The sequence below is a fragment of the Salvelinus alpinus genome, chromosome 32 (assembly GCF_045679555.1).
Source record: "Salvelinus alpinus chromosome 32, SLU_Salpinus.1, whole genome shotgun sequence".
Classification (NCBI taxonomy): domain Eukaryota; kingdom Metazoa; phylum Chordata; class Actinopteri; order Salmoniformes; family Salmonidae; genus Salvelinus; species Salvelinus alpinus.
The window spans coordinates 6,581,069-6,605,964 of record NC_092117.1 but is presented as its reverse complement, the minus strand read 5'-3'; the positions used below and the strand labels follow the sequence as shown (position 1 = coordinate 6,605,964).

General features: G+C 42.5%; 1 protein-coding gene across 2 annotated transcripts in view; it reads right to left on the bottom strand.

Moving 5' to 3' along the window:
- Positions 1–6,627, bottom strand: part of fam204a (family with sequence similarity 204 member A) — a 37,598-nt gene extending 30,971 nt beyond the window's left edge. The window contains exons 1-4 of one of the 2 annotated variants that reach the window (XM_071379706.1): positions 6,155–6,627; positions 5,649–5,739; positions 5,127–5,169; positions 4,611–4,713 (exon numbers count right to left, since the gene is read on the bottom strand). In XM_071379706.1, coding sequence (XP_071235807.1) covers positions 4,611–4,713; positions 5,127–5,169; positions 5,649–5,739; positions 6,155–6,412 — 495 coding nt within the window. In that variant the 5' untranslated portion in view covers positions 6,413–6,627. The remainder of the gene's footprint in view (positions 1–4,610; positions 4,714–5,126; positions 5,170–5,648; positions 5,740–6,154) is intronic. The other variant, XM_071379707.1, reaches the window with a different exon arrangement.
- Positions 6,628–24,896: the final 18,269 nt, after the last annotated feature.

Sequence of the window (24,896 nt, the reverse complement as noted above, 5' to 3'; positions counted from 1 at the left end):
CCCCTAAGGAGGCTGAAAAGATTTGGCATGGGCTCTCGTATCCTCAAAAAGTTATACAGCTGCACCATTGAGAGCATCTTGACTGGCTACATCACCACTTGGTATGGCAAATATATCGCCCTTGACCCCAAAGTGCTACGGAGGGTGGTGCAGACAGCCCAGTACATCACTGGGGCCGAGCTCCCAGCCATCCCGGACCTCTATATCAGGCGGTGTCAGACACTCCAGCCACCCAAGCCATAGACTGTTCACTCTTTTACCGTCCAGTAAACGGTACCGGAGCATCGGCTCTCGACCCAACAGGCCCAGGGACAGCTTCTACCCACAAGCCATAAGACTGCTAAAAAGCCAGACTGATAAATAGTCAATTAATGGTACCTAAACTATCTGCACTGACCCTACAAACACTCACTATTTGACCTAGACAGTTTGTGTGTATGTATTGATGTGTAGGCTACATGTGCCTTTTTTAAATATGACGTAGTTATGTTCTTGTCTATTAATGTTCTGTATTATGTAATGTTTCATGTTCTGTGTGGACCCCAGGAAGAGTAGGTGCTGCTTTTGCAACAACTAATGGGGATCCCAATAAAATAACACTAGACTATATAAACCAACCATATACACACTCACACTACATTGACACACACACACACACAATCAAATCAAAGTTTATTTGCCGCATGTGCCGAATACAACAGGTGTAGACCTTACAGTGAAATGTTTACTTACGAGCCCTAACCAACAGTGGAATTTAAGTAAAAAAATTGGTATTAGGTGAACAATAGATAAGTAAATAAATTAAAAACAGTAAAAAGACAGTGAGAAATAACAGTAGTAAGGCTATATACAGTAGCGAGGCTATATACAGGCTAGGTTAGTTGGGCTAATTGAGGTAATATGTACATGTAGATAAGGTTAAAGTGACTATGCATATATGATAAACAGAAAGTAACAGTAGCGTGAAAGAGGGGTTGGCGTGTGGTGGGACACAATGCAGATAGTCCGGGTAGGCAATGTGCGGGGGCACCGGTTAGTCGGGCTAATTGAGGTAGTATGTGCATGAATGTATAATTAAAGTGACTATGCATATATGATAAACAGAGAGCAGCAGCAGCGTAAAACGGGTTGTGGGGGGTGGGACAATGCAAATAGTCCGGGTAGCCATTTGATTACCTGTTCAGGAGTCTTATGGCTTGGGGGTAAAAGCTGTTGAGAAGCCTTTTGGTCCTAGATTTGGCATTCCGGTATCGCTTGCCATGCGGTAGTAGAGAGAACAGTCTATGATTGGGGTGGCTGGGGTCTTTGACAATTTTTAGGACCTTCCTCTGACACCACCTGGTGTAGAGGTCCTTGATGGCAGGCAGCTTAGCCCCAGTGATGTACTGGGCCGTACGTACTACCCTCTGTAGTGCCTTGCAGTCGGAGGCCGAGACGTTTCCGTACCAGGCAGTGATGCAACCAGTCAGGTTGCTCTCGATGTTGCAGCTGTAGAACCTTATGAGGATCTGAGGACCCATGCCAAATCTTTTTAGTTTCCTGAGGGGGAATAGGCTTTGTCGTGCCCTCTTCACGACTGTCTTGGTGTGTTTGGACCATTCTAGTTTGTTGGTGATGTGGATACCAAGGAACTTGAAGCTCTCAACCTGCTCCACTACAGCCCCATCGATGAGAATAGGGGCGTACTCCACAATCATTTCCTTTGTCTTGATAATGTTGAGGGATAGGTTGTTATTCTGGCACCACTCCACCAGGGCTCTCACCTCCTCCCTGTAGGCTGTCTCACCGTTGTTGGTAATCAGGCCTACCACTGTTGTATCATCAGAAAACTTGATGATTGAGTTGGAGACGTGCGTAGCCACGCAGTCATGGGTGAACAGGGAGTACAGGAGGGAGCTGAGCACGCACCACTGTGGGGCCCCCGTGTTGAGGATAAGCGTGGCAGAGGTGTTATTATTGCCTACCCTTCCCACCTGGGGTCAGCCCATCAGGAAGTCAAGGACCCAGTTGCACAGGGAGGGGCTCAGACCCAGGGCCCTGAGCTTAATGATGAGCTTGGAGGGCACTATGGTGTTGAACGCTGAAGTATTCCTCTTGTCCAGGTGGGATAGGGAAGTGTGCAGTGTAATGTTGACTGGATAGGGAAGTGTGCAGTGTGCAGTGTAATGGTGATTGCGTCATCCGTGGATCTGTTGGGGCAGTATGCAAATTGTAGTGAGTCTAGGGTTTCGGGTAAGGTGATATGGTCCTTAACTATCCTCTCAAAGTACTTCATGACGACAGAAGTGAGTGCTACGCGGCACTGCTCATTAAGTTCAGTTACCTTCGCTTTCTTGGGTGCAGGAACAATGGTGGGCATATAAGCAAGTGGGGACAACAGACTGGCATAAAGAGAGATTGAATATGTCCGTAAACACTACAGCCAGCTGGTCTGCACACGTCAGAGGACGCGGCTTGGGATGCGGTCTGGGTCGGCAGCCTTGTGAAGGTTAAGACGCTTGAAAGTCTTACATCGGTCACGGAGATCGGGAGCACACAGTCCTCGTGAGCGGCGGGGGCCCACGTCAGCGGCTAAAGTGTTGTTTTCCTCTAAGCGGGCGAAGAAGATGCTTAGCTTTTTCAGTAGTGAGGCACTGGTGTCCGAGACATGGCTGGCTTTCCCTTTATTTATTTACCCCTTTTTCGTGGTATCCAATTGGTAGTTACAGTCTTGTCCCATCGCTGCAACTCCCGTACGGACTCGGGAGAGGCGAAGGTTGAGAGCCGTACGCCCTCCAGAACACAACCGAGCCAAGCCGCACTGCTTCTTGACACAATGCTGGAGGAAACACCATACACCTGGCGACCATGTCAGAGTGCACTGAGCCCGGGCCCGCCACAGGAGTCGCTAGTGCGCGATGGGACAAGTAAATCCCTGCCGGCCAAACCCTCCCCTAGCCCGGACGACGCTGGGCCAATTGTGCACCGCCCCATGGGTCTCCCGGTCGCATCCGGCTGCGACAGAGCCTGGACTTCTAGTGGCACAGCTAGCACTGCGATGCAGTGCCTTAGACCACTGCGCCACTCGGGAGGCCTCGCTTTCCCTTTTAATGCATGATTGTCTGGAGTCTCTGCCACATGCGTCTTGTGTCTGAGCCGTTGAATTGCGACTCCACTTTGTCCCTGTACTGTCGTTTTGCCTCTTTGATTGCCTTACGTTGGTTGGATTAGTTTTAATCATCACAGTAGGAACAACATCCTCTATGGACTTTCTGATGAACCAAGTCAGAGTCAGTGTGTCGACACTATTCACAGAGGCAACCCGGAACATTTCCCAGTCCACGTGATCAAAACAGTCCTGAAGCATAGATTCCGATTGGTCAGACCAGCGTGAATTTGATTGAACATAGCTATGTTCCCCCCTATATCTTAATGTAATCACATGAAATTGTTTTGCAGATTATTATCAATGACTTATTAACAGCTGTAACAAGTTGTCCACTGCAGGAAATTCTCACTGGTGCCGTAGTTTATAGAAAGACCCAAATAGATTCTAAATGTCTAGCGTGTAATTGACAAAGGCCTAACCTTTTTTATGTCATGTCAATATGTAAATGACATTGATCACTAATAATAATGTTTGAAAATGGAGGAGCAAGGCCTTCTCGTTATGTTGACTTCACAAGTTCTGTTTAATTTAGCTTCTTGTTAAATATATCTTATCCCTTTCAAAGTAGGCCGTTTTTGCTGCAAAAACAGAGCAGAAACTAAATTTGATGGTACTTTCAGATAAACGAAATTGAAATAACACTCCAAATAAGCATTACGAGAACTCACAATTGAATTAGGACAAATTATACACGATTATATATATAGTATTTTGCTTGCACGACAATTTACATATCAAAATATGTATGTCTCTTTCTTGTTCTATTACACCAGATTTATCAAGTACACAGATGTATTTCTAAATGGATTCAAGTAAGAAATTAACTCATTTGTCCAAGAGTTTCTTATTAGGGTTATTATTAGGACACACACACACACAACAGCTATTCACATGCACTTTCCTTCACAAAGACGCAAGGCTGAGAGACACTAAAACAAAAGCAGGCGAGTGTCTGTGATGCCATTTTCTATACACCTTTTCATCAAAATGTAGGCTAGTGCTATGTAGGCTAGAGTCATATCCATGTAGGCTAGATCCATGGGTCTGATAATTAGCCTCTCACACTTTGAATAGCCTATGTTATTGTGCATGTACTGAGTGCACTCTGAGCTTTCCACATACAGTAACACGGTGAGCAGGAGCTGTCGGGTTTCTGTATAGACATTCAGTACAGACACTTCTCTCTAGAGCAAATCTACATTTTGCTTTAATCTCAACCCAAAAAAAGTGGAATGGAGAATCATCCCAATGTCAAGATTAAGGTAATCTCATCATTAGAATGTAACACAATCGTTTATATTTTACACAATGTCAGGTTTGAGTCTAGAAACCTCTTAAGCCGCCTGTCATATTTAATAAAACAATGAGAAGTTACACAGGTATGGATACAGAAAGACAGAACATGTTCAATGCTTTTGCCATAACTTGATGGCATTAGACACAGGCAGACTATTTTTTTTACCTTGGGAGCAGGCTTGTAACAGGCAGGGGGTTGAAATCTATCATTGATGCCAAAGTACTGCGTCAGCCCATCCCAATGCTTGTCATGCTCTGCTCGAGGCTCTCTGGTGAAGAATAAAAATTAGTGTTCATGTTTATTATCGGTTCAGGACAAGACTACAGCATATGTTAAGGCTATAAATGGGTGCTAAGTACCAATCAAATTTTTGGAATGCCCGGGTAGAATAGGCTTTCAGTTAGGCCTACACCAACAACAAGGCTATGTCCCGATTCTCCACCCTTTTCCATAAGTGTGCACGTGGACACTCCTTGTCATGGATTTAAAGCATAGGATTGGTGTAGCCTAAGCATTGGCTGGATGGAGTTTCCATGCAAGGAAGTGTGCAAGCTCTAATGCGCACTTTGGGAGAATGGTGGAAAATTGGGACAAAGCCTTTGAAGACTCTTTAGTAGTTAGTGGAATACTGTATAGAACTATGTTTGAACAGATTTTGTGATACATTTAGGCCTACGTTACCTTTCATTGTTTGATTCCATGTTCTTAGTCCCTGATTCATCATCTGTTTAGTGACATGAAACACAAAGAAATGAATCTTGTCAACTCCAAAATCACCCAATTTTACAGTCCGTCGTATTGTGTCATAACTCATGGCCTCAGAAATATTAACGTACACTGTGATCATATCCAAAACAGTGAAAAGAGGTAGACCGGCTGACTATTTCTTTCAGTGACTTTCAATGGAATAGTATATTATTTAATTATGTTCCACTCAGATCCATTCCAGTTCAGCTTTTATAGGCAAAAGACTAACTCAATTATAATACCATTTTGAATTTAACAAAGGAACACAGCACTTTAACAAAAACACTAACGTTTGGGTCATGAGACACTTAGAATTTGGACACAGGATGAACCCTCTTCTTTCCACATTTCCATTATTTCTGGGATAAGTCAAGTAGGTTACATCTGACCAGGGCAAAGACGTCCTGGATCGTTATCTTTTCAGTGGCTGTGTGGTTAAAAAGAAGTGCAATTGACCTTTCTTATGTCGTCGTCTTCCCCGCTGTCTTTTTTTGGGGAGCTTCATTGTCTTGATCTCGTCTTTTTTCTTCTGTAGCTCTTTAAATCTCTAAAGAACATGAAGTGTAACCATTCATTTTAGCAACAACAATGTACGCAACAAAAGCATTTACCCGAATCATGAAAATCTCCCTTTCAACAGTTGATGAATTGTGTGTAATGTGTATATGGTAGAAAAACATAAAATGTAGCTTTACAAAGATGAGTAGCTTATCCACATTTGACTTGCTTTTGAAAGTCGCGCTGATCCTGGGAAACGGGAATAAGTGGTATAGCCAAGCAATGCAGCCATTTTGTTATAACACGTTATTGTTTTCCATGCAGGTTTCATCATTCATGGACTGCCTATCCAAAAGTTGTAGGGGATGCTATAGAGTATATAGGCAACATCGCTAACTAGCTAGCTAGCTAACGTTAGCTTGATATGCAACACCTGACTAGCAAGCATAACATGTGTGACATACTTGCCACTTCTCCTCGGAAATCCCGGGTAAGCAGTCCAACGACTTGTCATGTTCTATGACGGGCTGTGTATGAGAAGAACTTGTGTCTACAAGTGTCCCACAGTTTTCCTTAAGACCACGCGGAAGTCCAACTGCACGACATTTGTTTGAGGCTAACGTTTTTTCTTGATCTGCAACTACACTTTGTCCTTGGTCGTCCTCATCATCTGAACTAATTTCAGCATCGCTCAGACCTTTCGGTAAAAGTCCGCTATACATCTTGAGAATGGCAAATCAACAGCAAATCAGTTTATAACGTGTTAGTCATAATCCAAAACAAACTGAAATTTAAAAATATATCGAAAACTACTTGAAGCGTTGTAAACATTTTCACTTCCTGGTGGACATTGTGACTCTAGCAAAACAACTGCTCCGATTGGGAAAAACAATATAGTCTCTACCAATGAAAACTGTTCTATCGCTGCACTAAAGCCGATGGTTGCGTTTCAGGTCGTCTTTATTACAGTCGCGCTGCGTATCTCAGATTATTGCTGAGATGTTGAACGATTGTCCCTCTCAGAATTAACCTAATTATAGAGAGATAACCACCATAAATGTGTTGGTATTCCATGATTAGTTTTAAAATACATATCCTATTGCTGCTATTGTATTTTTCAAAAGGTCAGCCCATAACATTTTTTAAAAGTAGTTTAGCAGACGCTCATATCCAAAGTGACTGACAGTTAGTGAATTCAAATTAAGATAGCAAGGTGGGACAATCACATATCACAGTCATAGTAAGTACATTTTTTCCTCAATAAAGTATCTGTCAGACCTAGTAAGGTGGAAAAAAGGAAAGTGCAAGTGTTAGTTCACAAAAGGCCTCATTTATTTATGGGGGGGGGGGGGGGGGTTCAGATGATAGGGTGAAGAGGTAGGGTTTCAGATGTTTTCTGAAGATGGGTAGGGACTCTGCTGTCCTAGATTTAGGGTGAGCTGGTTCCACCATTGGGGTGCCAGGACAGAGAAGAGCTTCGACTGGGCTGAGAGACCAGAGGTGGCAGAAAGGAGTGCTCGGGTTGGAGCGTAGGGTTTGACCATAGCCTGAAAGGAGGAAGGGACAGTTCCTCTTGATGCTCTGTAGACAAGTACCATGGTCTTGTAGTGGATGCGAGCTTCGACTGGAAGCCAGTGGAGTGTGCTGAAGAGCAGGGTGACATGGGAGAACTTGGGAAGGTTGAACACAGGCGGGCTGCAGCGTTCTGGATAAGTTGTAGGGGTTTGATGGCACAAGCGATGTGCCCAGCCAACAGCGAGTTGTAGGAGCCTACACTATGTTTAATAGACTAGGTTTATTCTATTCAGATTTTTGACTGTTTAACAAAAGCATAGGCTATACTCACTGGTTTGCCAATAAGGGTAATAACTATTTGGCTTTCTCGATCTAGAAATTCAGGTAAAAATAATTTAGATTCAGCCAACAGTATCGCCAAGGAAGTTATACAGTGTTAGTAATTGTAGATAAGTGGTTTGTTATAACTGGCAAGTAAATCTGTTATTTATGCCATGTTCTCAGGAAGATAAGTATTCTATTTTGTGACCAATGGTTCACAATTTATTCAAACAGCTGAAGGCATTGCATTATCATTAGAATGATTAGCATGCAAATCTTGTATAGCCCTTGGCATTGGCAAAGGAACATCTACCCTTAAATTGCTAATTCAGTAAATCACATCAGTCTTTTTTAGTTGCAAGTGATTGCCAAACCAATAATCTACATGAATTATGTCTATATGAAAAATGTTGCCTACGATGGAGTGTATATGCCTGTTTGTTTCAATTGTATGGAAGGATGTGGCTGACAACAATAAATGTGTGCATATTCTCTCTGGACTATATTGATTGGTAGACAGCGAACATTATTGTTTACAGATGTCAAAATATGCATAACAGGGTGAAAGTCACAACTAATGACCCAGATCTTCCTTAAAGGTGACCCTCAATCAAAACAAAGGTGAATGACCAAGTAATCAAATCAAATCAAATCAAATTTTATTAGTCACATACACATGGTTAGCAGATGTTAATGCGAGTGTAGCGAAATGCTTGTGCTTCTAGTTCCGACAATGCAGTAATAACCAACAAGTAATCTAACCTAACAATTCCACAACTACTACCTTACACACACACACAAGTGTAAAGGGATAAAGAATATGTACATAAAGATATATGAATGAGTGGTGGTACAGAACGGCATGGCAGATGCAGTAGATGGTATAGAGTACGGTATATACATATGAGATGAGTACTGTAGGGTATGTAAACATAAAGTGGCATAGTTTAAAGTGGCTAGTGGTACATGTATTACATAAAGATGGCAAGATGCAGTAGATGATATAGAGTACAGTATATACATATGAGATGGGTAATGTAGGGTATGTAAACATTATATTAAGTGGCATTGTTTAAAGTGGCTAGTGGTACATTTTTACATAATTTCCATCAATTCCCATTTTTAAAGTGGCTGGAGTTGAGTCAGTATGTTGGCAGCGGCCGCTAAATGTTAGTGGTGGCTGTTTAACAGTCTGATGGCCTTGAGATAGAAGCTGTTTTTCAGTCTCTCGGTCCCTGCTTTGATGCACCTGTACTGACCTCGCCTTCTGGATGATAGCGGGGTGAACAGGCAGTGGCTTGGGTGGTTGTTGTCCTTGATGATCTTTATGGCCTTCCTGTGACATCGGGTGGTGTAGGTGTCCTGGAGGGCAGGTAGTTTGCCCCTGGTGATGCGTTCTGCAGACCTCACTACCCTCTGGAGAGCCTTACGGTTGTGGGCGGAGCAGTTGCCGTACCAGGCGGTGATACAGCCCGACAGGATGCTCTCGATTGTGCATCTGTAGAAGTTTGTGAGTGCTTTTGGTGACAAGCCGAATTTCTTCAGCCTCCTGAGGTTGAATCTCCTTGATCTCCCTGCGCCCTTTGTGGGAAATATTCTCTACTCTACTTTAAATAGAAATGTAATATGCTAAATAAACCAGGGTGATAGGGCTTATGCTATCCTAGTATATTAAAATGTCATTCTGAAAATGTGAAATCTCTATGTTATCCCCTTAAATATGCTACCATTAGCTGCTATCACTCACTCAGAATTATTACCCATTAAATTACTTATGTGACAATGTGATGGAAAAAAGCAGGGTGAACTCTGAAGGTAAACGAGGAACCACAAAGTCCGGGTAAATATTATTTAATAACATGGTGGCAGTAGAAGCTTGAATTATTTTGTATTGATTACCAGACTTTGTGTTCTATTTCACAGTTGAATTATTGTCTCTCTGAGCTGTCTCTCTCTCTCCTTGGCATGTACTCCAGCTCATTATTTCCATAATTTCTTGGTAATTTGGAGTTGGCTGTTTTAAACTTGGAGTCTCTTATTAAGTTTTGGCCATGGTGGATAAGAGGCAGCAGTACTGTAAGTGCAGAGAGATAAACTAATCATCTTAAACCCTTAATTATTAGTATCTTAGTGTGACAGACTGTTTTTGCGAGCTCACCAAATTGAGCCTCAAATGAGGAAAGGCATATCTGTGGAAGTGGTAATAATTTTAAGTAATCTCGATCTGGCTTGGGGTGGCAGAATTCATTAGTGCAGATTAGCACTGTGTGTACAAAGTAAATGAGATATCTAATAGCAAACGTGGAGGTCCAGGGATTCATCATTTCCTGACAAAGATGAGGGATGATGTTAAGAGGCGATTATATATATTTTAATATTCTGACTTACCCTATATGGATCCGTGTGTGCCGTTAGCCAGTCAGTTATACTTTATCACCTAACCTTTGACCTTCCACACATGGCAGTCAGCCACTTTGAACGTTGTATCTAAAACGGAAAAATACGAGGCGCAAATCAGATTATGCAGTGTTATCCGACAGGGAATTAAGAAGAATTGTTTTCTGCAAGGATACGGAGGAAGCTAATTTTGTGTGTAAGGAGAAGGTTGTGGGAAAATTATAAGATTACAAAGAATAATTTGCTGATATAATTACACCAAAATTGGGTACACACAATCATCAAATACATGTATTGCTTGACCTGGGTTAGCCAGTGAAATAAATCTTCCTTCTATAGCCTTTGTTAATTTGTTTTTATCATCTCCAAGTGGTGTTTGTGCAGGCAGTTCAATTTGCATGTGTAATTCCACTGTGCAAATTGACAACAAGTAGATAATTCTAGGAAATAGGCTGGTTGCTGGCCCCAGCTATCTTCCCAAGCCTATTCATTTTGAGGAACCGCTGAGGCATGAAACTCATACATCAACTATTTCCTGACAACGCTCAGGCTTATTGTCCCCTAAAATGTCATTACAGACATTATTTATGAAGCTAATTCATTTATTAAACCATATTTACTCGGACGGAATTTGTCACATTTTATCCATAAAATAAAATAGCTTTTGAACAATGGTGTTTTTATGAGTAAAGTCAAATTTCACAAAGTTTTAATTCACCTTAATGGGTTTCACACATGGCATTGTTAAAATATATAAACATGTAAATGGATCATGGTTTTCGAGAGTCTGTTGATGAAAAGTGAGTGCAATCTAACGTCATCCTCAGAAAATATAATTGTGTTAGTTCTCTGTTACTGTAGTCTGGTCTCAGATCTGTATGTGCTGTAGCAAACTCCTCTGACTATCATCGACAATGATATAGTTGAACAAGTTGGATAAAAGCACATACCGATAAGGCCACCACATGCAAACTTGAGGCCACCATTGAATATAACATTGTTATGTTCGATATGTAGCCCCTGGGAGTTATTGTTGTGTTCCTTTTGACTCACCGTAGATGTTCTACGGGAGCCACTGTACCTTGGCTAAACAGCTGTTGTTTTGCTAGTTCACGAATGTGAGGACCTTAGAGTTGTGGCTAATAAATCCGAGCCGTTTCTAGAGAACTAAGTCTCATTCTTCATCCACCTGTCATTCCCACCCTCTCTCTGCCTCCTCCAGACTCGTTTCTGCTTCACCCAGGCGATCCTGTCATTCCCTGGGAGCAATGGAAAGGCTTGTTTGAAACGTACCTCACAGTTATAGGACTGTTTTGCAACTTACGGTAACTCTCCATGGTTCTAAATCAATAGTTGTTTAGTAGTCCTAAAATGTCAGAAACTATTTTGTATTTTTTATTTAGGGGGTAGATCAGCTTTAATTTTGCAGATAGATTGTAGCTTCCATCAATGTAATTGTCTGCATCACTTCCAATCCCCCATACATTTGTTTGCAAATATATACACTACCGGTCAAAAGTTTTAGAACACCTACTCATTCAAGGGTTTTTCTTTATTTTTACTATTTTCTACATTGTAGAATAATAGTGAAGACATCAAAACTATGAAATAACACTTATCGAATCATGTAGTAACCAAAAAAGTTTTAACATATCAAAATATATTTTATATTTGAGATTCTTCAAAGTAGCCACCCTTTGACTTGATGACAGCTTTGCACACTTTGTGTAACGTAGACGCTGGGAGTTGAGAAGCAAGTGGTAAGTTTAATATAACAAAGAACATGGAACGATACATAGGACATAGGAGTAGCGTCTTGACATGAAACACAGGAACAATACTGCCTGGGGAAAGAACCTAAGGGAGCGCTGGAGAAAGGGGAGGTAATGAGTGAGGTAATGGAGTCCAGGTGTGCCTCATGATGAAGCACAGGTGCGCGTAATGATCGTTGCCAGGTGCGCATAATAATGATTGCCAGGACCGGTGGTTACTAAACCGGCAACGTCGATTGATGGAGCTAAAGTTCTTGATGAAACGGTGGTAGAAGTTGGTAAACCTCAAAAACCATTGTAACCCCTTTATGGTGGTTGGGACTAGCCATGACCTGACCGCATCTACCTTCTTGACGTCCATCTTCACTCCTTGTGGGCTGATTTGATAGCGTAGGAAGGAGACAGCTTCCAGATGAAACTGGTACTTCTCAGCCTTGACAAACAGTTGGTTAGTCAGGAGGCATTCCAGGACTACTTGGACGTGAGTGATGTGATCCTCCAAGGTAGCCGAGTAGACCAGGATGTCGTCGATATACTTCGTTGAAGAATGCCTGGGACACTGACAGAGCATTGGCTAAGCCAGTGATGAAGAGGGGATGCTCACACCTGCCCCAGAGGTGGAAGATCACGTGACTGTCCCTCGGCTCTCGTGGATCCTGACTTAGGACATACCGGATACTGCTGGAGTTGGTGCCATCCTTGACTAGGGTTAGGGTTTGGCCGGGGTAGGCCGTCATTGTAAATGAGAATTTGTTCTTAACTGACTTGCCTAGTTAAATAAAGAAAAAATAATATAAAAATAAAATAAAAGATTAATTTAAAAAAACTACAATAGAGAGCCCCAGCTGTGTCCGTCTGCGTCGCTCCGCCGCGGGGAAGCATATGACTCCTACCTCCATGGGTTCAGGCTCTAATCCAAAGTGTTCACTGAGGGAGGGAGAGAAGCGATGAGAGTGCCGACGCTCCCGAAGTAGGTTATCCAGACAGATGGCCATCGCGATGAGTGCGTCCAAGGAGAGCTTGTTGTCTCGACAGGCCAGTTCCGTCTGGACCTCCTCGCGCAGTCCTCTTCTGAATAACGTACGAAGCGCCGGCTCATTCCATCCGCTAGATGCTTATCATAATTTGGTTGTAATCCAGAGAGGCTAGAAAAAGTATCTAGATCCTCTATGAAGCTGTGGAGGGATCCAAATGGTTGATTTAAAATAAAACATAAATCATCAGTGTACTAGGACACCTTTGTTTTTAAACCCTGGATTTCTAACCCCTTGATATGATTGTTGGATCTGATGTTAATAGCTAACATATCGATGGCAATAATAAAAAGATATGCCGATAGTGGACAACCTTGTTTTACTCCTCTTGACAGTTTAAAACTTTCTGAGAAATAGCCATTATTTACAATTCTACACAAGGTTACTATACATGATGTTAACCCACTTTATAAGAGATTCTCCTAAATTGAAATGTCCCAGGCATTTATATATAAACTTCAATCATTCTTTATCAAATGTCTTTTCAAAGTCAGCTATGAATAGCAGGCCTCGTTTCCCAGATTCTTCATAGTGTTCTATTGTTTCCAGTACTTGTCCTATATTATCCCCAATGTAAAAAGTCTGATTAGCATGAATAATATCCGACAATACCTTTTTTAAATTCTATGCGCTATACATTTAGCTAGAATTTATGCATCACAACATGGAAGTGTAAGGGGCCTGTAATGGAAATGTTAATGTTTGTGCTTTTCTTACAACCAATGTCTGTGTTCTATTTATGTGCTGCTCTATAAACCAATTTCTGTGTTCATGCAAGTGGCTATCTGTACAAATCACCCATCAGTAGCTGCAAATTGTCAGTATGCCCAGGCCGTGTTTTGTGAATGAACGACCGTGTTTTAAGAAGCCTTGTGAGGTGTTGGTATGTCACAGGTTATGTAACAGTATTGGTCGGTCACAAACAAAACAGTAATGATGAATTAATTATGCTAAATCATGCAAATATAACTTGCCTGTGTATCGCCTGTGTATAACTGCTGGGTCTGCCCAGGGAGAGCTCCTGATTGACAATACCCCATTTTTTTATGGTGCATTGAGTGGTTGGAACCTCTCCAGCGCACTGACAATAAACAGTGATTCATTTAAGATTGACTTTGTGTGTCCCTATGTAAGAATTTTTCCACAACAATTTGGCGTCAACGAACAGAATGATTGATTCTGTCTTCGGAGCTTTCCAATGATTTTCGATAGTTTTGTCAAAAAAATTTAGATACAGTGCCTTCGGGAAAGTATTCAGACCCCTTGACTTTTTACACATTTTGTTACGATACAACCTTAGTCTAAAATGTATAGTTTTTTGTATAGTTTTTTTTACACACAATACCCCATAATGACACAGCAAAAATAAAACATTTTGCTCATTTATAATAATAAATAATAATAATATCACATTTACATAATTATTCAGACCCTTTACTCAGTACTTTTTTGAAGCACCTTTGGCAGCGACTACAACCTTGAGTTGTGTCAGGTTGGATGGGGAGCATTGCTTCATAGCTATTTTCAGGTCTCTCCAGAAATGTTTGATCGGGTTGAAGTCCGGGCTCTGGCTGGGCCACTCAAGGACATTCAGAGACCTGTCCCAAAGCCACTCCTGCATTGTCTTGGCTCTGTGCTTAGGGTTGTTGTCCTGTTGGAAGGTGAACCTTCACCCCAGTCGGAAGTCCTGAGCCTTCTGGAGCCAGTTTTCATCAAGGATCTCTCTGTACTTTGCTCCGTTCATCTTTCCCTCGATCCTGACTAGTCTCCCAGTCCCTGCCGCTGAAAAACATCCCCACAGCATAATGCTGCCACCACCATGCTTCACCGTAGGGATGGTGCCAGATTTCCTCCAGATGTGACGCTTGGCATTCAGGCCAAAGACTTCAATCTTGGTTTCATCCGACCAGAGAATATTGTTTGTCATGGTCTGATAGTCTTTATGTGTTTTTTGGCAAACTCCAAGCGGGCTGTCATGTGCTTTTTACTGAGGAGTAGCTTCCATCTGGCCACTCTACCATAAAGGCCTGATTGGTGGAGTGCTGCAGAGATGGTTGTCCTTCTGGAATGTTCTCCCATCTCAACAGAGGAGCTCTGGAGCTCTGTCAGTGACCATTGGGCTCGTGGTCACCTCCCTGACCAAGGCCCGTCTCCCCTGCTTGCTCAGTTTGGCCGGGTGGCCAGCTCTAGGAAGAGTCTAAACTTCTTACATTTAAGAATGATGGAGGCCACTGTGTTCTTGGGGAACTTCTTGGGGAATCCCGCGGGAAATGTTTTGGTACCCTTCCCCATATCTGTGCCTCGACACAATCCTGTCTCGGAGCTCTACGGACAATTCCTTTGACCTCATGGCTTGGTTTTTGCTCTGACATGCACTGTAAACTGTGGGACCTTTTTTATAGACAGTTGTGTGCCTTTCCAAAACATCTCAAGGATGATCAATGGAAAAAGGATGCACCTGAGCTCAATTTCGAGTCTCAAAGCAAAGGGTCTGAATACTTATATAAATAAGGTATTTCTGTTTTTTATTTTTGATAAATAAATAAAAATTTCTAAACCTGTTTTCGTTACATCATTATGGAGTATTGGGTGTAGATTGATGAATATATATTTTAGAAAGAGGCTGTAACGTAACAAAATATGGAAAAAGGGAAGGGGTCTGAATACTTTCCAAAGGCACTGTAAATAGTAAATGTACTCTGGTCTTGGTACGTGCACTCTAGCCAACAGCTTGCAGATACATTGCAGGTAGGCTGTGTGGTTAGGCTAGTCTACATGAGATTATTAGAGCGAGAATATTTTTGTCAAACGGCAGTCAAGCATCGATCATCATGTCACCAGAATAAGACCCTCATTATTTATTTGAAAGGAGAATCAAGATCACTGTGCACTTTCACCCCCCTGTGAAGTTCATCATATCTTATTTCATCTGTAGCCTAATAAACTGCATGGTTTTCCACTAAGCAAGGGGCACCACCAAGCAAGCGGCCCATGAAGACCAAGGATCTCTCCAAACAGGCCAGGGACAAAGTTGTAGAGAAGTACAGATCAGGGTTAGGTTATAAAAAAATATCGGAAACTTTGAACATCCCATGGAGCACCATTTAAACCCGTTATTATAAAATGGAAATGATATGGCACCACAACAAACCTGCCAAGAGAGGGCCGCCCACCAAAACTCACAGACCAGGCAAGGAGGGCATTAAAGACAACAAAGAGACCAAAGATAACCCTGAAGGAGTAAGCAAACACGTTTGGTGTTTGCCAAAAGGCATGTGGGAGACTCCCAAACATATGGAAGAAGGTACTCTGGTCAGATGAGACTAAAATTGATCCTAAGAATACTGCTAAAACAACACTCGGGTGGTTTAAGGGGAAACATTTAAATGTCTTGGAATGGCCTCGTTCTAGATGTCAATCCTATTGAGAATCTGTGGTATAACTTAAAGATTGCTGTACACCAGCAGAACCCATCCAACTTGAAGGAGATGGAGCAGTTTTGCCTTGTAGAATGGGCAAAAATATCACACCCTGATCTGTTTCACCTGTCCTCGTTACTGTCTCCACCCCTTCCAGGTGTTGCTTGTATCCCTGTGATTCCTGTCTCTCTGTGCCAGTTCGTCTAGTATGTCCAAGCCTACCAGCGTTTTTTCCCGTTTTCCTGCTTTGCCTTTTCTCCTTTTTCTAGTCCTCCCAGTTTTGACCCTTGCCTGTTTTGGACTCATTACCCACCTGCCTGTCCAGTCTGCCTGCCCTGACCTCAAGCCCGCCTGCCACTCTGTACCTCCTGGACTCTGATCTGGTTATGACATTTTGCCTGTCCACGACCATTCTCTTGCCTATTCCCTTTGGATTTATTAAACATCTTTAAACTCCAAACATCTGCCTCCTGTGTCTGCATTTGGGTCTCGCCTAGTGTCATGATAAAAAATCCCAGTGGCTAGATGTGCCAAGCTTATAGAGACATACCCAAAGAGACTTGCATTTGTAATTGCTGCAAAAGGTGGCTTTACAAAGTATTGACTTTTTGGGGGGGGGGTAAATATTTATGCATGCTCAAGTTTTCAGTATTTATTTTGTCTTATTTGACAACAAAATAATATTTAGCATCTTCAAAGTGCTATGCATGTTGTGTAAATCAAATGATACAACCCCCCCCCAATTAATTCCAGGTTGTAAGGCAACAAAATAGGAAACATGCCAAGGGTGGTGAATACTTTCGCAATTCACTGTATGGTGAGCAATATGTTTGCAACATCGAATCGCAATAAAATCACAGTATTGAATCGCATTACATATAGAATCGTGAGAATCGCTATACATACTATGTCGTATTGGCACCTAAGTATAATGATAATATCGTATCGTGAGGTCCCTGGCAATTCCCAGTCCTAAGAGGTATACTTAGATATGCAGGAAAATATATATATTTGTTTACATAGAATGAAGTATAATGATTGTCTCTAGACTGCAAGAAAAAGCTGTTTCAAGTGTTTGAAAAAGTCAAAATTCTCCAACTTTTGGCATAGCCCCCTACAGACCATCCCCCCAGCCATTCTTGCTTACTTTGTGCCCCCTCAGATTTTTCGGGTGCATGACGCCCCTGGCAGTATACCATCTAGACAAAACTGTTTCATACAAAATTGTGGTACATTTCCTGGAGCCAGAGATGGAAGGACAGGGGAAAGAAGCATTGACGTGGTGAGGGTTGAGCTCGGCATATGGGAACTGTTGGTGCTGTGTTTTTTTTATTCTCAGGGTTTAGGGCATGGATGGGCAACTGGTTGCCTGGTATCAATTTCCAAAAACGGGGCCCCCGACCCCAAAAAATATCGGAAAAAATGGAATCCAGTTGAATTCACTAACTCTCAACTTACTGTTGAAATGTAGAGTACACAAGGGGCAATTTCAAAAATTGGTTGTGCATCAGCAGTGTTTCTCTTATGTCAGTCACTGACAGTCAATTAGCCATGTCAGCTAACAACTTTTTATTGGTAATTAAGGCAGCCGGATTGGTAAATGAGTTAGCCAGCTATCTAAACTTGTAGTTGTCAAGGCTCAGGAGAAGACCCAGATGCAGACAGTTTCGAAGTAACAAAAGTGTATTACAAAAACAGGGAGGCAGGCAAACGACACGTCAAAAGCAGGCAGAGTTCAGTAGTCCAGAGCAGAGTCCAAAAGGTACAGAACGGCAGGCAGGCTCAGGGTCAGGGCAGGCAGAGGTCAGTAATCCAGGGTGGTGTGACAAGGTACAGAACTACAAGCAGGCTCAGGGTCAGGGCAGGCAGAATGGTCAAAAACCGGGAAAGCAAGAAAACAGGAACTAGAGACAGAAAGGAGCACGGGGGGAAATGCTGGTAGGCTTGACGAAACAAAACAACTGGCAACAGACAGAACACAGGTATAAATACACTGGTGAACACTCGAAAGGTGAGAGCCAAGAGATTCCCAATACCACTGGAACCTGAGGAGACTTAATTATTAATAATTGGATAACCTCGCTGTGGTTCCATGAGACTTGTAGGTTGATGGGAGTGGTATTGTGGGTAACCCAGCCTATAGAGTGCCCATTCAGCACTCTAACGTCCATGGGAATGGAGAGGGGCTGAGTGGGGATGCCCAGCTCGGACACCAGGGTAGCATCCATAAAACTCATCTGCCCCAGAGTCGATGAGTATCCGGAGAGATTTCGACTGGTTCCCCCACAGCAGGATGGCATGGAAAGGGGTGTGAGTAATGGGAGAGGAAAAGTTCTCCGTATGGAGAGTACTCACCCCTACTGGTTAGCCTGGTATTTTAGTGGACACAAGCATTTCACTACACTCACAATAACATCTGCTAACCATGTGTATGTGACCAATACCATTTGATTTGATAAGAGGACATAAAATTACCAGTAGTCCCGCAATACAGGCAACTCTTTGTGTGAAGCCGGTGTAGACGCTCAGCTGGGGACAGCCTAGCTCTGCCTAGTTGCATCGGCTGAGGAAGAGGTGATTCGGCAGACTTCTGAGACTCTTGGGGGAACAGATACATCGGGGACTACCGGGATGCCACGGAGGCAAGGTGGAATCGTTGGGCGGGTGAGTGGAATCGGACCCCTCTCCTTCCTGCGTTCCCGTAGCCACCCATTGATTCGGATGGTCAAGGCAATGAGCGAGTCGAGATCCGTTGGTAGTTCCCGGGCTGCTAGTTCGTCCGTAACCACCTCCGATTGCGATTCCGGGTTCCAGGCATTCTCAGCTGCAAACGTGCGGAAATCCACTGCATAGTCTGCCACACTGCCAGAGTCTTGCCAAAGCTAGAGTAACTTCCGGACAGCCACTCTCAATGGAGAATCAAAAACCTTCTTTACCTCTGCACAAACTCCTCCAGACTGAAGCATACGGCCAACTGTTGTAGCCCAGGCAAGAGCCCTCGCGGACATAAGCATGATGAGGTACACTAACTTCTAGCGGTCCGAGGGGAAGGAGGAGGGCTGCAGCTCGATGATGAGAGGACACTGTGTGAGAAACGCCCGACAGTTTCCCAACTCTCCAGCGAAGCTTTACGGGGAGGTAAGCGTGGCTCTCAGGAAACCGGGGTGGTCGGGGAGGCCGCGCTGCTAACAGCCGGGTTACTAAGGGGCTGGGAGGTTACCATCGTGGTAGGCTGCCTGACAGACAACCCGCGGAATTGCTCCAGCAAAGTGTTCAACGAGCAGTCATGGTGTTCGGTCGAGGTCTGGAACCCTTCCATAAGACCACGAAGCAACTCCTTGTGCCTTCCAATGGTGACTCCTCGGGAGGAGACAGTGTTGCGGAGCTGGTCCGAGTCTGCTGGGTCCGTCATGGCCAGTTCGTACTGTCAAGGCTCAGGAAAAGACCCAGATGCAGACAGTTTCGAAGTGAAGTTTGTTACAAAAACAGGGGGGCAGGCAAACGACAGGTCAAGGGCAGGCAGAGGTCAGTAGTCCAGAGCAGAGTCCGAAAGGTACAGAACTGCAGGCAGGCTCAGGGTCAGGGCAGGCAGAGGTCAGTAATCCAGGGTGGTGTGACAAGGTTCAGAACTACAAGCAGGCTCAGGGTCAGGGCAGGCAGAATGGTCAAAATCCGGGAAAGCAAGAAAACAGGAACTAGAGACAGAAAAGAGCATGGGGAAAAATGCTGGTAGGCTTGACGAAACAAAACGAACTGGCAACAGACAACCATAGAACACAGATATAAATACACGGGGGATAACGAGGAAGATGGGCGAGACCTTGAGGGGGTTGGAGACAAGCACAAAGACAGGTAAAACGGATCAGGGTGTGACAGTAGTAATCATGGCTGAATACTGACCAGGCACACATGGCATGTGCCCAGGGGCCCTGACCTCCAGGGGGCCCCCATTTGATTTTGTTGGTCTCCCTCAGATATCATATTAAGATGGCAGAAGTCATAGCAAAAAAAAATGAATTTCAAGAAATTTGCTTTAAAACTGCAAATATTTCTCTCCACCGCGTAGAAAAAAATTATATAATTGCAGGAAATTAGCCACTAAATGACCAAAAAAGTGACTTTTTCCCCGTGGTAAAATAAGTAGAATTTCATGAAATGTTTTAGAAAATTGAACAATTATTTCTCTGCCCCGTGGCAAAATGTTTAGAATTGCACAAAACATGTCTTAAACCTGCAACATTTTCTCTACGCCCCATGCCAAAATGTTTAGAATTGCAGGAAATTAACTTTAAAACTTAAAATGTTCTCTCTGCTGTCAAAAAGAGTGTAGGTGGGGGGGCTCCCAACCAATTCTAGCTTAGGGCCCCCAAAAGGCTAGGGCCGGCCCTGGCTACTGGTATAAGGAATTTAATTAAGTAGTGCAACTGCACAAATTGATTGATTACACAAATCAGTTGACTGCATGTGTGGGTATGGATGTAGGTACGCAGACCCGCGAGCCACTGCAGATTCTTTGTGGTCCCAAGCTCCATCAAAGTTGCCCATCCCTGGTTTAGAGTTCAATATGTCTAATGTTATGAACCCAGGAGTAGACTAGTGGTTAGGCAGGTAGATTAGTGGTTAGAGACTTGGGCCAGTAACAGAATGGTTGCTGGATCGAATCCCAGAGCTGACACGGTAAGAATCTGTCGTTCTGCCCCTGAACAAAGCAGGTAACCCACTGTTCCCTGGTAGGCCGTCATTGCAAATAAGAATTTGTTCTTAACTGACTTGCCTAGTAAAATAAAGATTGCTTACTACTGTAGAAATAGCATGGCCTTCACACTGACAACATGAATAAATATATAAACACAAATGGGTAAATCCTATTTTAATAAGGACTCTGATCTATTCCGCTCCGTCAGCCACCTTTCCAAATGAGTGTCTAGTCAATGTTACACACAGACAGCAGTTAAATAAGTGAAGCTAGACGTTTCTTGCACCTAGCTCCGTGGCCTGTTTCTGCTGACTTGTGGATATGTCAGTTTAGCAGAGTACATGGCAGTGTGAATAATTTGCAACTGTGAGAGATGAAGTAACACATAAGGGGTCACACATTTTTTTGTTACATGTTCTCTGGATAATGCCATCATGCCATTCTCCTATACTTCCTTCTTTCAACTCACCTGTCACCCAAAAGCACTTATCACAGCAGCTATGTTGAGTTGTGTCTGAACTGTTTTACAATATTGATTTGGAGGCATGACATTTTAATTAATACCGGGTCTTAGCTGCTGGCTGTGCTATTGGTATGCGTATGAGGGAGATGAGGGGAGCAATGGAGATAAGAATAAAGAACGTACTGTGAACAGTTAGTGAAAGGGACGATGTAGACGGGAAAGACACATTGATTAACTGTATTTAAGGTGTAAAAAATGTATATTGCTATCTGTCTGTGTCCATCTGTCTGTCCATCCATCAGTATGTCTGTCAGTCAAAGTTTATTCTGTGATGCACAAAAGTCATTGAGACTTAACCAATCAATCTGTGTTTTCTCTCCACAGGTTGCATAGAATGTCTGTTTAAGCAGGGAACTTGGCTTGCCAAGAGAGGGAGAGGAGAGAGAGAGGGCTACGGGGAGATGAGGTAACTTTGCAGCACTCCACTGAACAGCAATAAGCTTTGAGGGCTTAGCCAGCATAAACACATTAAACAGATGAGATTCATCAGCACTCTAGTGTCAAATCCATAATGCCCACAGGCAAATCTCAACAACAGCCAACTGCAGATACAGGGCTCTCCTCAACACACAGGAAAGCTGCTATCAATTCTGCAGGAAGCAAGAAATAAATATTTTTTAAGAAATCGTAAGTAAAGATAGGCCTAGGATATTTGGTCTCCAATTGACAGCTTTCTGACCAACAACATATAAGCTAGTTTAGACATTGCATGCATTTGAAGGAAAGTTACATGGCATCATTATTTAACAACACGTTGTGAATGTTTTGTCACAGAAATATTAATTCAGTGTAAATTACACAGGATTGAAAAGCAATCTTTTAGCAGATCATGATACTAAGTCTATTAAACAAAGGCTGGAATTCAAACTAAACTAGGCACGGTGATGTTTATGCAGTATCTTTATTTACCAACTACAGTAGCTACTATACTTATTACAGGAAAATGCGATAAGTTAGACATGCATGCTAGCAACTGGTTAGGGGTAAGGTTAAGTTTAGGCATGATAGGGAGTGGTTAGGGTTAGGTTTCAAGGTTAAGGTTAGGTACTGGTATTCCCTGTATGTAGCTCCATTCTTGTGTATTTTATTTTATTCCTCTTGTGTGACTATTTTAGAATTATTTTTAAACTCTGCATCTTTGGGAAGTGCTCGTAAGCAAGCATTTCACAGTAAAGTCTACACCAGTTGTAAAGTCTACACCATGTGACACATAGATGTTTACTTGATTTGAAGGTTAAACCATGGCAAAACAAAAACGCCATTGGATTACATCCCCGTATTCCTGTTCCCAGACACTTCAGCCCAAATGAGCGAAGAGTCTAGTGGAACAACGAGTCGAACTTGGCCATCGTTAGCCTATACAGAGGGCCAATTGAATTGGCTTAACCTTCCAACCAATCATCTCCCACAACACCTTCCCCCTAAACTTCCCTCGTATGATAGCAGAGCCACGCACAGAGCCACGCCTCGCAGCAGTGTGATTCGCTAAAATTGAATTATGACAAATACTTTACTCAGTATGTTCCTCCCATACAATTCTGTGGTCACTCCCACTAAGGCCAACTTTGAGTGGTTGATATCCCAGGTTTATATGCGTAGTGCGCAATAGCCTGGGGATGAGGATATATCCCCCGCCACCCCTAATTTGCTTGAAAATGCAAGCCACGTACATTAAAACACATGTTTGTCGATTTGCTGAAAGTTCAACACATTTCATCTTTAATTAGTTTAATCGCCGAGCTGCACAGCTGGAGCAGTATATCATACCCTGATAAAATTATACATTTAAATTGAAATATTTATCCTCTGAGGTACGGTAAGGGGGGCCCTTCAACTTTATTTCACCATTTATCTGTTGTCTCATTTTTTCCCCAAGTCATTATAGCCCTTTTTGGATCGTTTCACTGGAGGCAGCCAGATCAGCATAAAATGAAGCTCAGTTTGAATCTTTACATGCTCCTATAAGATGGGCTGAGATTCAATCATCAGCTGTCTGCCCTACCGGAGTGAGTCCCCTCTGATGAAATGGACAACATATTCCTAGGTTCACTTACATGGTTGATTATAGCAGCAGAGATAGGAGGTACAACCTTCCTTACATGTATACATTCTTTCAATTTCCCTATGTGAAAATGAAGATTTATAATGGCCCTCATTGATTGAGTCTGGAAGTGTTGCGAACGAAAGGGAGGAGAACTCATCTCACGTGGTGGATAAATACAATATGAACAAAGCATCTTGTCTTCAGTCAGTTTACTCCTATACTCTCTGATGTGTTAATGCATAAAACAGTCCTGTTCACTCATTTCCAGTTGCTTAATGTATCATTTACAGCAGAGAGAACGTTGTGTTTTGCAGCTAATTTGTGTTCATGCCCTTGCTATCATTCCATTGCCTTGCCTGACATAAAATAATGCCTTTGAATAATGGGAAATATTACCTGATGAATTCATTTACGCGATAGCATCTGGGGTAAGAAGCTTAAATGCCATCTTAAATTACATGCAGGCATTGGAAAACTTTCAACTTGTCTCATTTGCATAAGAGGAGCACTAAGTGGAGCCTTGCTTCTCAGAGAGGCCGGCACACTCCCGGTGAAGGCTAATTGATGAAATAATTGTAATAAATTATAAATCATATAATTAGTGAGCAGAAAATATGATCCAATTTTTTTTCTTCCCACATACAATTAGTGAGCAGAAAATATTATCCACAATTTTTTTGGGGTATTTGGTCTAGGCCTTTGGTCATACTTAAATATACTGCCAACAATTAAGCTATTACTCATTAGCACCAAACTGTTAGCATCGAACTGTGTCACTGGTCCACATCACATGGAGTACATCATTGCGTACCAATCATCATAAATGGTTAGGTTTGTCATGTCTTTTTTCTGTATAACCTCTGACAGGGGAAAATACTCCTTTCAAAAGTGGATTCTACAGTATGTGCAACAAGTCCAAGTTTTTTTTTTTTGTAAGTCGCTCTGGATAAGAGTGTCTGCTAAATGACTTAAATGTAAATGTAAGTCACTTTAAGACTTCATAGAGGCATACAAGTGTAAAAAGAGTTGGGTAGTTGTTTGGAAAGTGTTTCAGAAATATATCCAGAATCAATTGGGCCTTGTCGTAATACTAACAAAACAAAACAAAACATGTCTAGTATGGCTGGAATCTTTTCACACAATCAAGTTGAACCTTACCAAACGGGCTGATTTTACAGCTTGGCTAGGCTTCATAGTGTGAAAAGAGTAGAAGTTGGTACCAGTCTTGATAGTGATTCTCATACATCGGTCACCAAATCACAATGTAAAGCACACAGCACTGAAATTGTATTCCTGGAATAGATAACTGGAAACAAGGTAATTATTAGTAAACACATTTACAATGTTCTACTAAATAACATAAGTGTTATAATGAAATAACTCCTGCCCAGTTTACACCAAATAGTACATCGAAGGCTTCACCCTATTCATTTTAACCTCATTTATTTTCCCAATGAAAGTATTGGTACAATAACTTGTTCCATT